This window comes from Agelaius phoeniceus (genome assembly GCF_051311805.1).
Source record: "Agelaius phoeniceus isolate bAgePho1 chromosome W unlocalized genomic scaffold, bAgePho1.hap1 SUPER_W_unloc_2, whole genome shotgun sequence".
NCBI classification, from domain to species: domain Eukaryota; kingdom Metazoa; phylum Chordata; class Aves; order Passeriformes; family Icteridae; genus Agelaius; species Agelaius phoeniceus.
The window spans coordinates 9,169,792-9,184,131 of record NW_027509867.1 but is presented as its reverse complement, the minus strand read 5'-3'; the positions used below and the strand labels follow the sequence as shown (position 1 = coordinate 9,184,131).

Sequence of the window (14,340 nt, the reverse complement as noted above, 5' to 3'; positions counted from 1 at the left end):
GAGCCCAGCCCAGCCCTGGGGGCTCAGCTCTGCCCTGCAGAGCCCTCCCAGCTCAGGCACTGCCCAGGGGCAGCTCTGGCTCTGCAGGCTCTGATGGAAACATGGTAAAAACCTTAAGGAGCTCTTGGAAAAGCAAAACTGATGCTGCCCCTAAGGGCTGATTTCCTTAACTGCCTGGTTTTGTAACATCTGAGAAAAAATATTTCTCTACCTGAACTGAGGGATGAATATCTGTTTGCAATTTCCCATCCATGCAACCTAGAGCAGTAGAATAATAAAGCAGGATTTTCCCTTTTATTCAGCTCCTCCCTTGCTGTGCTCCCTGTATAATCTACTTGGAAATGTTCTGCAGTTCAATGCCATGCTGGGAGCAGTCCTGAACAATGCAGCATCCTCCCCACACAAGGAGAACACTTCCAAGCCTCACCAGCTGTCTCCTGCCACCCAGATCTTGTCCCCCAGTGCTGGGAGCAGCTGCCAGGGCTGGCTGAGAGCTGTCCCTGGCAGGCAGCAGAGTCCCTGCCCCAGCACAGCGCCCTGGGCTGCAGGACCCTGCTCTGCAGGACAGCCCTGGGCACCCCTGGCTGCTCTGCACAAGAGACAAGCAGAGAATGTACTCACAGGCTCTGCAGGCATTGGCATGTTCCAGCTTGAGGAGATGGCTCCAGGAGCTGCAGCTGCATTGTCCTGCAGCCAGAGGTTCCTGTGCCAAGGGCTGGCAGTGATTGTGCCCCAGGCACTTCTCAGCCCCTTCCCAGCCCTGACTGATTGAAGCTCTCTGTGCCTCTGTGCTGTGCCTGGGCTGGCTGCAGGCAGTGCCCCAGCCCTGCTGGGCTGGCACAAGAGCTGCTCATCCAGAGAAATGTGCTTTTGAAGCTCTTCTTGGTGAGCAGGAGCTGCCTCTGTGCCAGGAGCCCAGCCCAGCTCAGCAGCACAGACACAGCACAAGGATTTTAATGAGCCTCTGCGGCTTTTTGCTCAGGCCCTGAACATCAGTCCCTGAGAGGGAGCTGAAGAAACCTCTCCAGAGCTCCAAGGCAGAATCCAACTCCAAACTTTCTTGGACTTTTAATGGCTCCCAGAGAGGGACACGACTGAGCAAGTGTCCCCAGGCCCCAGGCAGAGCAGAGAACTGCAGGCAGTGATGACAGGTGGGGACAAAGAGAAGCCAAGTCTTGGTGGCCTGGGGCACAGCAGGGTCTGTGCCAGCAAGGGCTGGGAGGAGACACCTTGTCCTGAGGCCCTGGGGCCTCCTGGCCCAGCCCCAGCCAGGCTGGGCACTGTCAGCCCCTTGTGCTGCCCTCAGCATCCCCCCCTAGCCCACATCCCAGTGGCCTCAAGGATCTGCTGCAAGGAGTCCCTGGGGAGCCTTGCTCAGCAATGGCCCTGGGGGCTCCTTCATGCTCCCTGCAGGGACTGCAGGTTTTTCAAAGGACTTGGGGTTTGGCTTTTGCCTTGGAGTCTCTGAGAGGTTTGTGCAATCATGGCCTCCAATTATCTGCTGTAATTAGTCCCTGGAGAGGCTTTGTCAGTAACAACACTCAGTGGGGCTCATTAATGCTTCGGGGTACTTCAGTTATTTGAAGGTACTTGGTGTTTCCCTTTTGATACCAATTCTATGAGAGGTTTGTGCAATCCTGGCCCCAATTATCTGCTTTAATGAATCCCTGGAGAGCTTTGTACTGACACTCAGTGGGGCTCATTAATGCCTTGAGATACTCAAGGTTTTTCAGGTACTTTATGGATTTAAGGATACTTTTAGGTACTTTTAAAGATTTTCCTTTCCACACTGAGACTCTGAGAGGTTTTTGTGCCATCCTGGCCTCCAGTTCTCTCCTCCAAGGACTCCATGAGGAGCCTGTGTTGGGTATCTTCCCCCTTTCTGGTTTACAACAAAGATGGAACTGAAAGAATTTTCTAAGACTTTCTAAAAACATGCAAACAAACATGGGACAATTAACAATACAAGAACAACAACTAAGAGAATTCATAGCCCTGTTTTAGCTAGACATCATCCAACCCTTTAGTCCCTTGGATTGGAAGAGTTTATTGAACTAGTCTTTCTTTTCCACTTGAAGCTTCTTGAACCCTTCCTTCAGTACCTGAATGCTCTTGTGGATTGACTCGCTGTGGCTTGAGAGGTTCATCCAGCACATGCCCTCAGAGTCTACACAGCCTTGCCCATGTGCCCAGAGTAAAAACTCTATCGCTGTTCTGCAAGGTGGCGTGTCTGATGGTCTCTGTGTCTGAGAGCAGCCACTCAATGTGAGGGAGGCAGCATTGGTTTGCTTACTCAACAGGCACCCAGGATGGTCTGATTGTCCTAAAGCTTTAGCTGCAGCCACCCAAGGTAGTCCAAACTGGGGGTGCTACCATCCTAAACCTGGATTAAAGCTTTCAAAGCCATCTCTTTGATATCATCCAATACTTCTCTGGGGATACCTGCTGCTTGATCATCTGGTAGGCTGTGTTGTCCTTCTCCCGCTAGATGGTTGTTTGTCAATTCTGCCCTTGCCTCATTATTAGCATAGTCTGCTATTAATTGATTTAGTTAACACTTCCATCCCCCTTCCCACAGGGTGTATTCTATAGGTGACAACAACATGGTCATGATATATTTTAAATCATAGGGGGTTAAGACATGTGCTGTAAACATGGCCCTCATTAGGCCATTAAAACAAGGTAAGTCCTTCCTATGGTCTTTAGCTACCCTCCACAGATCCTTGATTTCCCCATAAATCAATGGCTGATACCTGGGATTCTGCCCCCTTCTTTCATAACATATGTGGGCGACAAGGATTTTCGAGACTATTTGCCAGTCTCCTTCCTTAACTGCTTTTTTCTGGATCCTTTCCTAGGGATCTTCTGGGGTCGAGGGGCAAGGTGGCTCTGGGGAAACCAAACTGTCTTCTGGGGAGGAAGAATAACTTGGAGCAGACACATTCAGATTAGAAATAGTGTGACAGTTGGGCTTAGTATCTTTGACCATGGGGTTATATTTTTGCTGGAGGGTGAGGCAGAGGGCGCCATTTTGTCAGGTGTTGGGGAGGAAGGGCCTTGATTTAGGATGGCGGACTTCTGGGGTGGAGCTCTGGAGGCATGGCCCAGGGGCCCAGGGTGAAGGTGGAATGATTGACAGTGGGGGCGTGACCCACAGTTGTGGGGGTGGAGTCTGGAGGTTCGTTCAGGGCGGAAGAGAAGACTGTGGTAGCAGGAAGTGGAGGAGCCAAGATGGAGGGAGGATGGTCGGGCTCCCGAGCCACATTCAGGCTCCTTCCACCTTGAGTCTCCAGGGCATGATGCTCCAAGACAGCGTGGCCATTGCAATCTTGGACCATCGTGGAAGGTCTGAGAAAGGCAGGTTTGAGGGGAGCTCCTGGGTTAGGAGTGACCAATGGATTGAGTTTTCAACTCGCTGCTCGCTGGTGAATGGTGGTGTAGAAGATGGGAAGCATGCAGGGTGCAATGGGGTCCCTTTTGATCGAAAGGTTGTACAATTTAACTCCCGCTGAGTCCCAAAATTCAATGGTATGGATTTCGTCAGCAGAGATGTCTGGAAAATTTTTAATGATCCACCTCACATTTGATTTTAATTTGTTCTTTGAAAATATTTGGTCATGATCAGTGAGAATTAAAGCATCTATGTATGCTCCTTTCTACTTTGGACATCTGGCTGCCCATTTTTCTCTGTGTCCACCTGAGGGGGAACAGCCACCGAACACCCCAAATCAATTATGGGACATGGGTTCATACTGTAAAAACACAGTGGCAAAAAGGGCAATAAATATCTTGCATTTTCCCAAAACCACCTGCAATCCTATGCAGGTGAAACCGTTGTTGTCCCTGCTGATCCTGGGCAAGGTCCCTTGAAGCAACGATGAATCCGCCGGGCCCAGCACAATCCAAAATCCCAGGGAGCCCTGGCCTATCCATCAGCCAACCCCAGCTGACGTGACTGACACAGGGAGCCCTGAGTGTCATGGTCCCTGTTCGGGCGCCAAATGTCACAATGAGGGTGGCTGTGACAAACCTCTCTGGTTCCCTGACTTCAGGGCAAGGGTGGGGAAAATGAAAAGGAGCAAGATCAATGGAGTTGCTTAAAAGGAACTTTAATAACAGGGTGAAAAACAATAAACATGGAGAAGTCGAGAACAGTATGAGGGGCAGGATCCTAAGACCCGAGACAAAGGGGAAGTAACAACATGTACACTTGGGGGTAGAACACTCTAGAACAATAACCCTATAGGGGAAACTAGTAACCAGTAGGGGAGGAGAACTTGGACAACTTAGCATACCAACACTTAAGGCTTATGGGCGAACTCTCAAGCTCACCCTAAGTTAAACAAATGATTCCCAGGGCTTGAAACTCATGCCCAGTTCTTCCGAGGTAAAATCTGGCTGACTCTGAGTTACAGCTGGGCTAACTCCGACATTGCTGCTTTGCTCTGGCCCCTTGGGACCATGCAGCCTAACAGAGCCACAATGATGTCCTTGGTTCCACGAGGATCCACAGTGTCACAATGGTCCCTTGGATCCATGGTGCTCTGCAGTGCCACAATGGCCCCTTCATTTCACAAGGCTCCCAAGTGTCACGTTGGTCTCCATAGGAAGGAAACCATGGAACCTCCTTGTTTCAGGAGCTGATGAACAGCAGCCACCAGATGCCAAGGCAAGCCTGACCTGTCTGTCCTGGCAGGTTTGCTTGGAGCAGCCCTTGGATATTTGAAATTATGAATGTGGAGTACTAAGTTCAGACATTTGTGCCTGGAGAAGGATGATTTTTTCCATAAAAGGAAAAGCACGGAGCCCTTTCCAGTGTTTGGAAAACAGGTGAGTTCTGGCACTCAGGAGTCAAAGACCAGCCAGATTTGTCTGTCCTGGCAACTTTTGTCTGGCAGCAATCCTTTCATACACAGAAATTTGGAGGTGGAATTCTAAATTTTGGCCATGGATGCCTGGAAAAGATGGACAGTTCTTTTCCATACAAAGAAAAGCCCAGAGCCCCAGTGTTTCAGGGGCAGATGGGAGTGGCCTTCCACATTCCAAGGTCAGCCAGACCTGTCAGATGGCCCCTGGGAGGCCAAGGCAGCCACACCTATTTCATGTTCCCTTGGTTCCACAGGGCCCTGCAGTGTCACAATGGCTCCTTGCTCCCATGATGCCCTCAGGTGTCATAATGGCCCCTTGGTTACGCAAGTCCTTAAGGATCTTAGAGGTCTCCATGTTTCCACAAGGCCCCACAGTGTCATAATGGCCTTTGGGTTCCATGAAGCCTGGCTGTGTCCAATGGCCCCTTGGTTCCATTGGGGCCCAGTAGTGCAACAATGATTCCCTTGGTTCCACAAGTTCCCACAGTGTCACAATGGCCCCTTCCTTCCATGGGGCCCTGCAGGGTCACAATGCTCTCCATGATTCCATGGGGCCTTGCAATGCCCCAATGCTCTCCATGGATCCACAGTGCCCTGCAGGATCACAGCGGCCCTTTGGCTCCACAAGGCCCTGAAATGCAGCAATGGCCTCTTGGTTCCACAAAGCCCTGCTGCTTCACACTGGCCCCTTGGGACCATGCGGCCCAGCAGAGCCACAGGGATGTCCTTGGTTCCACGAGGCTCCACAGTGTCACAGTGGCCCCTCGGATCCATGGTACCCTGCAGGGTCACAATGTTCCCCTTGGTTCCACAAGTTCCTACAGTGTCACAGGTTCCACAAGGGCCTGCAGTGTCACCATGGACCTTTGGTTCCACAATGCCCTGCAGTGTCACAATGGTCTCCATAGGAGGGAAACAAGTGAGCCCCAGTGGTGCAGGGGCAGATGAGAGGCAGCCACCAGAGGCCAAGGCTGGCCAGACTTGACTGTATGGGCAGATTTTGTCTGGGAGTAACCCTTGGATATAGGGCATTTTAGACGCAGGATTCCCATTTTGGCCATGGATGCCTAGACAGGAAAGACAGTTCTTTTCCATAGGAAGAAAAGCATGGAGCCCCAGTGCTTCATGGTCAGATGGGAGTGGCCCTTGACATGTCTAATTCAGTGGCACCTGTCAGACAGCCCCCAGGAGGCCAAACCAGGCAGACTTGTTCCATGTTCCCTTGATTTCATGGATCCCCACAGTCACAGTATTCTCCTTGATTCCATGAGGTCTGGCAATGTCACAATGGCTTCTTGGTTTCATGAGACCCAACAGAGTCACAAGGGTCCATTGGCTCCATGCGGCCCCACTGTGAAACAATGGCTCCTTGTTTCTATGGACCCCAATATTTGATCATTGATCCTTGCTTCCATAGGGCCCCTGAGTTGCACAACGGTCTCTTTGATTCTATGAGGTTCCGTAGTGCCCTTTGCCCCGCATTGTCACAACTGAGCCATGGCTCCTTGAGGTTCCGTAGTGTCACCGTGGTCGCTGTCAGAGGCTGGATGAGATCCATGCCCCGAGACACCTTGGGATGCTCGGAATGCCCGTGTGAGGCCAGGGCCGGGTCAGGCCTTGGTTTGTGGTGGGACAGAGCCCCGCCCCCAGCCCTGGCCTGGCAGAGCTGTCAATCACACAGCAGGGGCGGTGCTAACCCAGCTCTGATTGGCTGAGCTGTCAATCAATCAATCACACACCAGCAGCTGGTGCTACCCTGGCTCTGATTGGATGAGCAACTGGCAGTCCCATCCCAGGGGCGGGGCCAGGAAGGCCCAGGGGGTGAAAAGCCGGAGCACGAGGCCAGCCCAGGGTCTGGCTCCTGCCTTCTGCTGGGGTTCCTCTGTTGGTGATGCTGGAACCTGAGCAGTTGGTACCCATGTGCATGTCTTTCTATGGATCTTCTGTCTTTCTGTCGTTCCCTATTTCTTCTCCTTCTAATCCTACTTACCTGGCACATTTTTGGGTAACTTAACATCTTAAGGGTTACCGGTTTTTAGGTTAAATGGGCTAAATTTATGAAGTTAATACTATGATAAGCATTTTCTGTTGGAGTGGATGTTGTATTAAACCCTTTGCAAAAGTTCCTTGATTGTCTATATTTTGCCAGTAAAATTTTGTGTCATTTTGACCTCTTAGCTCTGTTGATTAGAGCATGGTGCTGGTATCACCAAGGTTGTGGTTTCAATCCCTGTGTGGGCCATTCACTTCAGAGCTGGACTTGATGATCCTTGTGGATCCCTTTCTAAAAAGAAGAATATCCTTTGCATCTGTCCATGTTGAGAATATCTGGTTGGTGTTTCTCCTGTGCACCAAACTCAAGGAAATGAACCTTTGGTAATGCCTAGCATTTCAGTGTTCTGGGCTGTTCCAGCCCTGCAGGCTCACAATGGCCTCTTGTTTCCATGAAACCCCACAGTGTCCCACTGGCCCCTTGGTTCCATGGCCCCAGCAGTGCCACAATGATCCCCTTGTTTCCACAACTTCCCACAGTGTCCCACTGGCCCCTTGGTTCCATGAGGGTCTGCAGTGTCACACAGGTTTATGGCATTTGTCCTTGCTGCCCCTCACATCCCAGTGCTCCACAAACAGCCCCGAGCCACCCGTGAGGGACAGGTCCTGCTGTCCCAGGCTGGGCTCAGGGCTTGGCCTTTCTGCTTCCCCCAGCCAGCCCAGGCCTTGCTCAGCATTGCAGTTCCCTGCTCAGAGCCTTGGGCTCCCTGCAATCCTGGCCTCAAGGATCTGCTCTCAGCACTCCCTGGGGAGCCTTTGGCACTCTGGTGGGTGACAAGGTTGGAGTTTTGCTTGAAGCCCTTCCCACAGTCGGGGCAGCGGAAGGGCCTCTCCTTGGTGTGAATCCACTGGTGCTTGAGGAGATGGGAGCTGGTCTGAAACCTCTTCTGACACTCAGGACACTCATAGGGCCTCTCCCCCGTGTGGATCATTTGGTGGATGATCAGCTGGGACCTCTGACTGAAGGTCATCCCACATTCCCCACACTTGTATGGCCTTTCCCCAGTGTGTATTCTCTGGTGGTGGATCAGGCTGGAGCTGCAGCTGAAGCTCATCCCACATTCCAGACACTCGTAGGGCCTCTCCTCGCTGTGGATCTGCTGGTGGGTGATGAGGTGGGAGTTTTGCTTGAAGCCCATCCCACAGTTGGGGCAGCAGAAGGGCCTCTGATCCGTGTGAATCTGCTCATGCAGGAAAAGACTGGAGCTGGTCTGAAACCTCTTCTGACACTGGGGACACTTGTAGGACCTTTCCCAGTGTGGATGATGAGGTGGGAGCTGCAGCTGAAGCCCTTCCCACACTCATAGGGCCATTCCCCAGTGTGGATCATCTGGTGGCTGATCAGGGTGCTGCTCTGCCTGAAGCTCTTCCTACACTCCAAGCACTTGTGGGGCTTTTTCCCATCATGAAGCTGCTCATGGGCCACCAGCTCTGAGCTCTGGCTGAAGCTCTGTCCACCTTCCTGGCTCAGGGTGGGTCTTTCCTCCTCAGAGTACCCTGGGCTGGGTTTGCAGCCCCTCTTCCTGTGGGATCTCTGGGATTTTCCTCCCCATTGGATTCCTGTGCCATGGAGCCACTCAAAATGGCCTCTTCCACGCAGTTCTACTGTGGGGATTTCTCCTCCCTGGTCTCCATCCTCAGCTCCTTATCTGGGGGAGGAAGGACAAGGAGAGGATGGGATTTGCCTCCGTGCCAGAGGGAAGGGGAAGGAGATCCCCCAGTGCATCCCCGGCAGGACGGGGTTGGCAGCAGGGTTGTCCTGCAGCTGGGGGCTGTGCTGGGCTGGGAGATGGAGCAGGAGAGAGGGGGAAAGGGGCACTGACTTCCTCCTCACCTGCCTGGGGCTCATGGAGCATCTTCCTTGCAGCCTTCTCCTCTATCCAGCCAAGGTTTGGGAATGGGAAATCCTGGTTTAGGAAAAATTCAATGCATTAGCACATTGGGTTAGGGGGTTCCCCCTGCCCAAGTCCATCTCCACAAGTCACCAGCCATCTGGGGTCCATAAAAACCTCCCAAACACCAAGATTCAGCCCTGAAAATGCCTCCCAGCAGTTCCCTGTCTCTGGTCTCTCCCATTTGGAGTTCGGGGTTCTCCCTATCCCAGCTGCTGGGGGTCAGATGTATTGGGGGTCCCTTGTCTACCCAGTCCCCGCCCTCTCCAGGCTGCTGGGAGTCCCAGCAATCCAAAAAGTTCCCCTTTTCCATCTCCCCACTTAGGGATGCTGGGGGTCATGCGGTCCCAGTGTCCCTTCTCCCTTTATTCTCTGCTTTGGGGTGCAGCGGCTCCAAGGAGTCCCCCCTGCCCCTCTCCAGGCTCTTGAGGGTCCCACCAATGGTGGCGCTCCCCCCTCTCTGGGCTCCCCACTTTGGGCTCCCGGGGCACACAGGGCTCTGCTCCTCCAGGCTGCCTCTGCCAGCAGCCGCCACCGGGACCCCCCAGTGTCCCCCCAAGGGGCATTTTCTGCTCAGCTTTGGAGTTCTTCGTTCTCCAAACATCCCCCCCAAAAACCCAACCCAGGGACCCCCCAGGGTATCTGGGCAGAGCTCCCCTGCCCAGGGCACCTGCGGGATGGGGGGTGATGATCCCACAGGTGGGGCTGCGAATTCAGGGAGGGCTCAACCTCTTGGTTCCTTCTTCTTTCCCTGATCCTCCTTTGTCCCTCCTCTTCCTCCCACTCCTCCTCTTCCATCCCTCCTCCTCCTCCTCCTCCTCCCTAAGCCCACCTCCTTCCCCTACTTCCATCCCTTCTGGCTCTCCTCCTTCATCCCTGCCCTTCCCTCCCTCCTCCTCCTCCCCCAGCAGCAGCCACACCCTCGGTGCCCGTTCCCGCAGCCCTCGCAGCCCGCGGCAGGAGCGGGGATGGAGCCGGGACAGGTCGGGATGGGCAGCGCGGGGCTCTCAGCTGCTCCCAGCCGCTGTGGGCGGGGGAACCCGGCCCGGGCCAAAGGAGAGGCAAACTGGGCAAACTGGGGGCTGCACATCCAAACTGGGCCTTGCTGGGGACCCTGGCTGGGCACTGCCAGCCCTTGGGGCTCCTCTCGGGAGATCTGGGAGGGGGGAACGCAGAGAGGGGTGGGGGATCCCAGGAGTGGCGTCTCTGGGAGGGACTGGGCTGTACTGGGATCATACTGGGATCATACTGGGATCATACTGGGATCATACTGGGAGTGAGTGGGAGGCTGCAGGGGGCAATTGAGACCATGCTGGGGGCAAATGGGATATACTGGGAGAGAGTGGGATCATTCAGAGGGTGACCAGGAGCAGCTGTGAGCAACTGGCATCATGCTGGAAGGAACTGGGAGTCACTGGGAGTCACTGGGTGCATGCTGGGCATGATTGGAAGCAACTGGGCTTATACTGGGATGAACTGGGATCATGCTGGAAGTGACTGGGATCATACTGGCAGTGAGTGCAGCTACCCTGAGGCTGACTGGGAGTGGCTGGGAGCAAATGGGATCAGGCTGGAAGGAACTGGGACTGACCTGGAATATGCTGGAAAGAACTGGGTGAGACTGGGAGTGACTGGAACAAAAGTGAGGCTGAAAGGGAGCGACTGGAACCATGTGGGGCACAACTGGTTCATACTGGCAGTGACTGGGAGCACACTGGGATCATCTCTGGATCATACTCGGAGGGACTGGACTAATACTGGGAATGTCTGAGAGTGACTGGGAACACACCATGCACATCATCCTCCATACTGGAGGGGACTGGGAGCAACTGGGAGCACGCTGGCAGCAAATGGCATCATACTGGGACTGACTGGGTTGATCTAGCTGGAGGCAACTGGGACCATACTGGGAGTGATTGGAAGTTACTGGGATTATACTGGGACCATACTGGGAGTGCTGGCATGTGACAAGGATCATACTGGAGGTTACTGGGCTCATATTGGTGTAGAAAGGGAACAACTGGGATCACACTTTGGGCTACTGGGAGCAACTGAGAGAAACTGGGATCATGCTGCAAGCAAACTGGAGGGACTGGGAATGACTGGATGCGTGCTGGAGGCAACTGGGATATACTGGGCATGACTGAGATCATCCTGGGATAACAAGCACCTTACTGGGACCACTGGGAGTGTCTGGGAATGACCACGGACATGCTGAGGGCAACTGGGATGTACTGGGAGTGTCTGTAACCATACTGGTGATGACTGGGAACACACTGGGAACAGCAGGGACCATGCTGGGGAGAACTGGGACCCCATGCTGGGGGCAACTGGGAGTGAGTGGAAGAGACTGAGTCTACACTGGGGGCAACTGGGCATGACTGGGACCATGCTGGGAGGGACTGGGATCATCTGTGGAGTGACTGGGACTACAGAAGGGACAACAGGCTTCAACTGTTATCACACTGGGAGGAACAGGGGGCAACTGGAACCAGGCTGGGGGCAACTGGGATCATACTGGGTCATACTTGGAGCAACTGGGACTGCACTGAGGGTGACTGGGAGTGGCTGTGAGCAACTGGGATCAGGCTGGAAGCAACTGAGGACAACTGGGACTAACTGGGAACCTGCTGGGAGTAACTGGAATACGCTGGGAGTGATTGAAACCACAGTTGGGGTAAATGGGAGCAACTGGAACCACACTGGATGATAATGGGAGCAGCTGTGCCCATGCTGGAGTCATACTGGAACTGAGTGGGATCATACTGGGAGTGCCTTGAAAAGTATTAGGAGTATCTGAGAATGACTGAGATCCTGCTGGAACCAGACTGGGAGTGACTGGAAAGGTGCTGGCTATGACTGGAACCATGTTGGAGGTGACTGGGAGCAACTGGGCCCACACTGGGAGTGACAAGGAGTCACTCTGGGCATGACTGGAATCATACTGGGAGGATCTGGGAATGACCGGGGTCATACTGGGAGTGACTGGAACCACACTGCGGGGAGGGGACTGGGTACAACTGGGATCATCCTGGGAGCCACTGGGATTACAGCAGGTGTGAATGGATCCTGACTGGGGGGTACTGGGAGCTACTGGGCCCATGTTGGGAGGAAAATGTGGCACATTGGGAGCAACTGGGATCAACTGGAAGATACTGGAACCGTGCTAAGGGGACTAAGGACACAACTGGAGCAACTGGGTGTGAGACTCTGTCCGAAATTTCCCTCATCTGCCTCACGATTGTCATTGGGGACCACTGGAGAAAAGATCCCCTGTCTTAAATCTCTGGCCCTGTAGGAGAAAGTTACATGCTAAGGGCCCCGAGGCCTGAGAGCATTGCTAAGCTATTGTTTCACAGGTGTGTTTACTGTATGCTACACTGAGCTCCATGAAAAGAAGAGAAGGACATTCTGCCCTTTTTGCAACAATAGCTCTGGGATTTTCCCCCCCCCCCACCTCTGGCTGGACTTCTCTCGAGTTTTGGGTGGTCCTCCAAAGAAGACCCCTCTCGCTCCTTTGCAATCACCGTGACAGACAAACTGAGATGTAAGAAGCCTCTTCACCAGAGAAAAACCGAGACATGAAATCCCTCGGTGAGAAGGGCCCCTCTCACACTTTCCAAGGACCGGGACTGAGACCCCCAACCTGGGGGAGGTGTGTGGGGGAGGCAAGCTGACCAAGATGGATGTTGCAGGTGTGAGCAGTGGACCACAAAGACAATGGCTCTCGCCCACTGCTGAGAACATGGACTGTGTGTACCCTTCTCTAAATACCATTCTTTCCCCCAAAGATACAATAGACTACCTTTGATTCGGTTTCAAGATCTATTCCCCTTCCCCCATCAAAAGAGAGTATAACCAGAGTCCAGAAGGACTGCACCGCTGAGATCTGCCCAGACGTGACCTGGTGAACTCCATTGGCTGGACATCGAAGGACTTCGCCGTTCTACATTTGGTAGCTCTATACCCATTCATTCCCTCCCTCTTTTCCCTTATTTTTTCCTTTTTTTCCTCACTTCCTCCCCAACGCATTTTTGCTGTGGTTATTTCAAAAGAGGTGCATTTGTTTGGATTATCCCTGCAAACCCCCTTGTACCATGTCGGTTCTTTTGCACTCTGACATCGCGAACGATCACAAAACTTGTTTGTAAGGATGGATCATGACACTAGGTCACTGTGGCCTGGTTTGGGTTGCCCAGGGCAGGAAAGATGTCTGGCAGCTGGAGCAGGGTCTGGGAAGGGCCTCCAAGGTGGGGCTGGAGCCCTTGGGCTGTGAGCAGAGACTGAGGGAGCTGGGCTTGTCCAGCCCAGAGCAGGGAAGGCTGAGGGGCTCCTCATCCCAGCCTGGCAGTGCCAGCGAGGAGGGGATGGAGAACACAGAGCCAGGCTCTTCACCGGGGGCCTGGTGGGAGACAAAAGCCAATGGGTGGAAGGGGAAAGAGGGGAGATCAGCCAGGACAGGAGGAGATGAAATGAGTCAGGCTGGTTTCAGCATTTCCTCAGCACCAAGAGCAGCCTGACCTCCCTTCTCCATCCACCACTGACAGCTTTGCAAATCAGGAATTGTTGGAGCTGTTTTGTCCCCACTCCAGGATGAGCATCCTGATACAAGAACTTAATTGTGTTTATATCTATCACAGAACCATGTTTATCTGAAATTAATTTTAGTATGTAAATCACTTGTGGATGGTGGAACTCATCAGACGCTGCTGGGACATTGCACATAGCTCAGGGAAGAGCGTGAGTGTTATTGAATTGTGTCCTGTTCAACCATGCTCTGTTGGCCATGAAGAGAAACTTTCTGTGCCTCTGAGTCTCAGCAGTTCCTGACCCCCAAAGGACACAAACCTGATGAGTTGCTGCTCCCACTCCAGTGGCTGCACTTGGACCTCCCTCCATCCCCAGAGCAGAGCTCCCTTGTCCCAGAGAGTCCCTGGCAATGCAGGGATGAAGGAAATAGGACAGGCTCTGGGGATCAGGGGCAGGGCAGAGCCAGGGAGAAGAATGACTTTGGCATTGGATGGAGCTGTGCCTTCCCTTGGCTTTGTTGGCTGACAAGAAATGAACATCCCTCTGTGTCTCGGGCAGCTCCTTCTGCAAGGAAAGCAGGTGGGAGTTGGAGCCAAGGAGCTGAAAGCTCCAGGTGCAGCCTGGGCTGGAGGGAGCTCAGATTTGCACAAGGCTGCTCTGAGTGCCAGGGCTTGGATGGGGGAAGTGGTGGGGTGGGGGTAGGGACAGAGTCTGATTGATTGTCAGCCATGAAGGGTCTTGATTTTCATATCTATTCAAACTGCACTAGGAGGTACTTGGATTCAATGTCAGTTGGAGATTGCACATATCATTGTATTAACAGGAAAAACAAAAACCTAAACAGGACCTACAAAATGTTTTCTCACTGTCTTTTTAAAAAGAATCTATTCAGTTTTAATACACTACTGAAATCTGTCTAATTAACCACAGAAGATTTGAAAATGAAAATCAAATGATTCCAGAGACTTGGCCTGTTCAGGTGTTCTGAATGTTCATGA

At 53.1% G+C, this 14,340-nt stretch overlaps 1 protein-coding gene across 1 annotated transcript in view; it reads right to left on the bottom strand.

The window, feature by feature from the left end:
- The window catches only part of LOC143692713 (uncharacterized), a 452,855-nt gene that overhangs the window by 172,061 nt on the left and 266,454 nt on the right, over positions 1-14,340 (bottom strand). The window contains 1 exon segment of the mRNA XM_077172954.1: positions 7,729-8,084. Coding sequence (XP_077029069.1) covers positions 7,729-8,084 — 356 coding nt within the window.